Genomic DNA, 6,948 nt, shown 5'->3' on the forward strand with positions numbered 1-6,948 from the left:
TTAAAAAAATCACTCAAATCAGAAAATCACTAAAATCCCACCCAAAAGAAACCATTGATTCTGGGAGCATCAAGATCTGAAGTCCCCATCTTGACACACCTGAATGGGGGCTGTTTTTTCAAAGAGCGCTGAACGCCCACCTTTGAGGTGGGAGAGACAAGAACCTACACCCCAGGGGCTGGATCCGACCTGCTGTTTAATTTCATCTGCCCATGTCAAGTCTCACCCCCGCCCTGCCCAGGCAGGAAGCCACAACCCTCGGAGCCTCCCCAGGTGGCTGAACAGAATGTTTTATATTTCTCGGTCTTAAGAAAGCTAAATTAAGTGACTTTGTACTTGCGCATTCCCTGCGAATGCTCTTTGGGTGCGTTAGTGGCCCAGGAGGGAGAAAAACGGTGTCTTAGGCAGCGGTGAAAGTACGTGGTGCACCCCAGAGCATCGTTCTGTAAGAGCCGGCTGGGGCGCCCTGTTGCAGGTAGAGGTATGCGGTGCTGCTTGCTCTGTGTTCTCCCAGCTGGGTGCCTGCTGGCTCCTGGGACTCCCCAGCTGCAGGGTGGTGCTGGCGGCCCACGCACTACAGCATGCGGCAGGCAGCCAGGTGAGGCAGGCGGCTGTGAGACACCCTGTGGGGAGGTGTGCGCACACCCAGCCCAGCTGCTGGTACAGCCGTGCCTGTCCTGCTGCCCCTCTCTCGCTAGACGCGAGGCAGGGCACGTGCAGTCCCTGGTGTGTACGGCTGCGGCAGCCCCCGCGGGGAAGCCAGGGGATCTCTCATCTCAACACTGCCCGCTTGCCTGCAGTAATGTCCCCACGCAGTCGGCCCGCAGCTCCCCTGGCAGCAAACAGAAGCAATGGGGCAGGGTAAGGTAAACCAGCCCCCCAAAGCACTCCCCTGATGCCCTAGGCTCCTGCCCTGAGCCTGCTCACACCCCTATCCCAGCCCTGAGCCTCCCCCCATACATACCTCTCCCCTGCCCTGTCCCTCCCCACACATTCCTCTCCCAGCCCCCTGCCCTGATTCCTGCACCTCCCATGCACACCCCCAGCCCCCTGCCCTGACCTTCCCCACACACCACTCCACAGTTCAATGTCTTACAGATGCTGTCATTGCACAGTCCTCCGCCTGAACCCTTTTCCCTGAGCCCCTGGCCAAGGAAGGCAAGAGGAGCGCTACAATATGACAGTATCTTCAAGCAACAATGAGAAGTCCTGTGGCACCTTATAGACTAACAGAATATTAGTCTACAAGGTGCCACAGGACACTTCTCATTGTTTTCGCAGATGCAGATTAACACGGTGACCCCTCTGACACTTGTTACCTGTAAGAAATTCAAGTTACTTTCAACTGTGGATGTTTCCTCTCAAAAACTGAGTCAGCTCAAGTCACGGGGCTTTTTGTATTGCAGTCGCAAACCCTCAAAAATCACAGTTCAGCTTCTAATTATCATGACACTGACTTAAACGTCACTAAAGTGTTTAGAAAGTGTTTTTACCCGTCTTCTTGTTTGAGTGAACTCAGAGCACATTTTCAACCATGAGGACTTGAAGCTCACTCGGATTTTTTTTTTAAAAGAAGTCCACATTTCTCACTTGATCACCTGCTCCTAGTCACTGGGGCTCTAAGAAAAACACCATATGTCAAGAGGCCTACAACACAATCCTGAGTGTTGGCAGCTCCAAGCAGGCTTTAAAAAAAATCTGCAACATGTGCAATTTGTAGGGCATTTAAGCCCCTGCAATGCAGAAAACCCCCTGCACCCACGCAAAGCCCCACTGACTTCCCATGAAGCACCAATTGCAGCATCGGGGCCTGACTCAACCATACATTTTGATAGCACGTGTGTAGAAGAAGGCTGTATTGCAGCAGACAGAAAACCCCTGTTTTGCTGCCAAAGCAAGTCCTTATCCCCTATCGCTATCCATCTTTAGCCAGTCTCCACTGATCTCCAATGGGGTTCTTTGCCTGGCTGCAGGAGTAGGCCTACCCAGATCAGATTTCACCAGTCAGAGGACTGAATCATCACCTGACTTCCATGTGCTTTCATTCCTGTAAGTCGCCTTTGACTTAGCTACTCTTCCAAAAGTCCTGGCTGGGAGGATATGTCCACTCCTTATTGCTAGAGGGCATCAAATGACCTCTCTAGTCTATTGCTCAATGTACCTAGCACACTGTTGAAAATAATCCCATGTGGTGGGTTTAACCAGTTTGTTGGTTTCCTAGCTGCATGCTAGGAATTATTTATTGTTTCACAGTCTGGCTAGCCTCATATCAAGTGTACAACCTTTGAGCATTTGTCCAGTATGGGCACTTTGTTGGGGGATCCTCAGTTTATTCATGCCATTAAGACTGGCTGGCGTGTTATGCCTTTTAGAAGTGGTTATCTTCTTTGATCCCACACAGAATTTAAATACCCACACAAAATAGATTGTTCTTTTTTTCCACTTTATTTTTTCCCTTCACAAATACATTGGCCACGGTCAATGCATTTTAAATATTATGTGTGGACATGTGAACTGTTACAAAATAATTATGAAACAATAAAATCCTAATGTGTAACTTCTGCACAGACAAACATGTGAATCACTTTTCATTACACTAACCTCCATCGTTTAAAGAAATAAATGGTTCTAGAGGGCAGTTTATACAGTTATAGTTTCACTGAGACCTTCTACAGCATTCACAGGAGCCAAAATCCCACTGTTCCTACTTAAAAACATCAAGAGCAAAAATATATAATTTCTACAAGGAGCACTAGCTTTAAGTTTTGCTTCTCTATCTTAAAAAGAAAAGGAAAAAAAAGCCTTCACCAGAGAAGTTTTATATTAATGTAGCATGAAAAAAATCACTCAGTAATTCATTACTTTCTTCTGGAAAAATCTAACCCTGCACATTTACTTTTGAAAGGAAAATGGATATTCTATCTCGTCTTATGCCAAAAGAGCTATTAGAGTGGAGTGATATATGTTTAAGCCTTCCCTAAACATAGTGAAACGTTAAAACTGTTCTTTCAGAGCTGCACAGACTGGGCTGAGATTAGCGAGATCTGTGGTATAATAATGACTTTCTCACTCAGGCAAAATTCCCACAGACTTCCACGGGAGTTTTGCCCAAGGAATGATGGCAGTGTTAAACACAGGCTGTACAATCAGCACACCTTACCCTTTCATCTGTTCTACTGTGACTGGCTGCGGTGGGGGAATGAGACATACATTTGCTGGGGCAAATTCCCCCCATCTCTCAGTCCTTGGATACGCAAAGCAAGCCCAAAGGATTCTAGGTTCACTTGCCCATCAGCGAAGCCTTGGGAGAAGAGAGAAACTCCAATTCTGAAGAAATAACTGGTCTCCTCCCTAGCAGCAGGCTGAACCTGAGGGTGTCCAGACCCAGCTGGACATGTCACACCGCCAGACCCCTTACTACTCCTCCCTGGCCTCTGAACGTGAGGGATGGCGCTGCAGCAGCTCTGGGCATCACAATTCCCCAACGCCCTGATCTAACTTCCCAGAAGGGCCAGCGCTGACTGCACAGGTGCCTGATTTTTGGAGTGAGGGGGCAGCAGGGGGGATTAAGCCCCCATTTGACTTTGAAGTGAGTTGGGGGGGGCGGATCTTCTAGGGGCAAACAGCCTCACAGGCCATCTCTCGCGGGAGGAGGGCGAGCAGCCTGCTTGGCTCAATAGGGGGCGAGCAGCCCCAGGGCGCGGAGAGCAGCAGGAGTTGTGGCCGCCGCCGCCGCCAGGCGGCTCCAGTTACACCCACGCGGGGGAGCCCCAAAGCCCGGCGCCCCCGACCCCAAAGGGGGGGCGGCCTTCCCAGCCCCGCCCCCTTTGCAGGGCCGGCCAGACTCGGCCCCTGGGGTCCTCTGCAACTTGCCCCGGCCGGGGGGGGGAGCCGATCCCGATCCCGCCCCCGCCCGGGTCTTACTTTTCTGGCTGGAGTAGCCGGGGTAGTAGCCGTAGTAGCCCGTGATGCGGAGGATCCGGTCCTCGATGCTGGCCACCCCGTTGGGCGCCGCCTTGCCATCCATGGGGGCAGATACGGAGGCGGCGGCGGCTGCCGCAGCTCGTGGTGCAGCCGCTGCTCTGCTCTGCTCCGCTCCGCCGCCTGGCGCAGGACGGGCTCCCCCCGCAGCGCGGCAGCCGCCGGGCCAGCCTCCCCCGCCGCTGCCGAGCGTCCTGCGGCCCCGCCCGTGCGCGCCTGGCCCGGGAGCCAGCCGGCCGCCCCCGCTTGCCCTGCCCGGGCCACGCCTGGTCCCGCGACCGGGGCCGGAGCGCGTGGAGGGGTCGCGGGTTGGGGTAAGAGGGAGGTGGAGGCAGGAACACGGTGGGGTCGCAGGTTGGGGTAACAGGGAGGTGGGGCAGGAACACGGTGGGGGCAGAGTTTGGGGTAACAGGGAGGTGGGGGCAGGAACACGGTGGGGGCAGAAGTAAGCGTAACAGGGAGGTGGGGGCAGAGTTTGGGGTAACAGGGAGGTGGGGGCAGAAGTAAGCGTAACAGGGAGGTGGGGGCAGAGTTTGGGGTAACAGGGAGGTAGGGGCAGAAGTAAGCGTAACAGGGAGGTGGGGGCAGAGTTTGGGGTAACAGGGAGGTGGAGGCAGGAATGCAGTGAGGAGCAGAGGTCACTGCCTGAAACACTCTGGAGGTCAGGGTGCTGGGGCAACAGGGCAGCTGGAGGTGAGGAGCTTTCTGAAACCTTCCACCCCCGAGTGCTCTCAAGCAGCAGCTCCTTCCCTGTGTGCCCCTCACGCTGGGCAGGGAAGGGGCAGGGCCCAGCCCTGCATGGACAGTGTAAGGGTTTGCCTGTCCTTACCTCCTCCTGACCCTTGAAGTTAAGGTGCTGGGAGCTCCACTCTTTGCTGCCTCACCCTGACTGACCCCAACTGTGTGCCTGACCACTGCTGCTATGAGGAGCGCAGGGCCCCAGGAGAAGTCATGAGTGCGAAGGCAGAGACAGGAGAGTTGCTGGATCTATTGCCAGCCTAGGTATAGAATCTGCCTCTCTTCCACACTGCACGTGAGCCTCCACCTGCTTCTTGGAGCTGTGCCCAATGTCGGCTGTGAGGAGCAGGTGTCGGGGGGAGCGGTCCTCCCTGTGGTTCTTTCTCCCCTGTATTTTGGGCTCCTCTGCCTTGGCCAGCTCAGGGTTTGTTTTGGTTCTCGTCTCCATTGAGGCCCTTGATGCAATCACATCTGCATCCCCAAGCACCTCCTTTTGTTAGGGTCAGCTCCCACCCCTTAGAGAAGTTTGCCTTTTCTAAACCATTCTCCATGCGTCCTGTTGGTATCGGAGATCAAATCCTGTAGCCTCATTCACTCTTAGGCAAAGAAGTCAATGTTATGCATGAATGGGGCAGGAGTTATAGGAACTAGCTGACCTTAAACCTGCTAACCTAGCTGAGCAGAGTGTGGTGTATTGCGAGCAGCTCAAATTGTAAGCTGACGTACACTTTAAATTCTTTGGGGTCTTCATGAAGAGTTGAGAAGCCTGGTTCTAGCAACAGTCCATCTGGAGAGAGCCAGCCTATAGCAAGGTGAGGTAATTTGTGCTTTGCTGCTTTAGGGAGCAGCCTGCGGTGTCTCTCTCTGGTTTTGGTTCTTGTGCATTAGGGTTCTGGATTATTAGTCAGGTAGTCTTATATTGTAACCTCACAATAAGAGTTTTTGGTCTAACTTCTCTATTTGCATGCCATAAATACAACAGGGAGAGTGTGTAAAAAAATTAGGGCTATATTAACCTGAACAGTTTACCATCTTCTTTCATTTGCTCCTTTCCTTCTCTTTAGTCTAGACGATGCCCTTGGGCACAGCTTTGAGCAAGGGTTGGTATGTGGTCTGCATCATTGCCGGAGCAACCCCAGGTGACACTGTGCCCAGGTGTCTACACTTTGCCTGCCTCGCTGTATCAGTAAGGAGGTTGAAGAAAATCACCCCGCAACCGACAGAGCTATGCCAGCAAAAGCCCTGGTGTAAACGCAGCTAGAGTGGCAAAAACGTTTTCCCGCTGGTACTGCTTATTCCATGTGGGCAAGTGATATGAGCTGTATTGTGAGCTGTGTCTCCAGTGGAATGGTATAGCTGCACTGGTATATCAGCATAGGTGTATGGGTATACCCTGTCTAGTGACTACAGAGCCTTGGAGAGACCATGGCGCCTGTGCTCCCAGGGACCAGGGAGTCTTGTGTTCCAGCCCTTTTCAGAGGGCCGCAATGGTTAATACAGCTTATGTCCAGAGGAGATGGTTAGATCATTAGGTCACTGCCTCCAAGTCACAGCAGGCAGAAGGAACCAGGCCAAGCCAGTGCTTAGCTGCAGCAACTCTGTTGAGCCTGGTCCAGGATGTGTGGTCAAGTGCCAAGAAGACAGGTGCAGGCACGGACTCCTGAATTTACCCAGCCTCAGCAAATGTCGATACTTACATGCTGCAGTGGCAGAGCTTCCGTGTAGACACTGCAGCAATGGGAGAGGTTCTCCCTTTGCTCTAGTCAGGTCTCCTGAGTGGGGCGGGGGGCAAGTGCTCTGGGAGCTGGCGATTCAAAGGGGCCTGGGGCTCCCAGCCACTGCTGCTGCTAATGTATCAGTAGCAGTGGCCTGGCCCTTTAAATCACCACCAAAGCAGCCCTTCATGCTGTGCAGGGGGTTGAAGGTTGGCTTCCCCTGGCCCCACCCCTTCTGCCTGAGGTCTTACCCCTTCTGAGGGCGTGGAGCTGGGCCCACCCGACTCCTTGCCAGGGGCTCCTGGAAGCTATCAGCCCCACTGACTGTAGTTAATCCACTTCCCCAAATGCAGTAGCTAGGTCAACGGAAGAATTCTTCCATCATCCTTGCACTGTCAGCACCAGGGGTGAGGTCTGCCCAGCTGAGTTTCAGCTTTGGCTATTTTTCACGCCCAAAAAAGAAAGCTATGCTGATGTTAATTAGTGTACAACGACCCCTAGTGTGTTAGATTCC

At 53.1% G+C, this 6,948-nt stretch overlaps 1 protein-coding gene across 1 annotated transcript in view; it reads right to left on the reverse strand.

The window, feature by feature from the left end:
* SLC35F4 (solute carrier family 35 member F4) overlaps nucleotides 1–4,051 on the reverse strand; it is a 181,663-nt gene extending 177,612 nt beyond the window's left edge. The window contains exon 1 of the mRNA XM_074996256.1: nucleotides 3,925–4,051. Coding sequence (XP_074852357.1) covers nucleotides 3,925–4,027 — 103 coding nt within the window. The 5' untranslated portion in view covers nucleotides 4,028–4,051. The remainder of the gene's footprint in view (nucleotides 1–3,924) is intronic.
* Nucleotides 4,052–6,948: the final 2,897 nt, after the last annotated feature.

Source organism: Carettochelys insculpta, chromosome 6 (genome assembly GCF_033958435.1).
Source record: "Carettochelys insculpta isolate YL-2023 chromosome 6, ASM3395843v1, whole genome shotgun sequence".
NCBI lineage: Eukaryota > Metazoa > Chordata > Testudines > Carettochelyidae > Carettochelys > Carettochelys insculpta.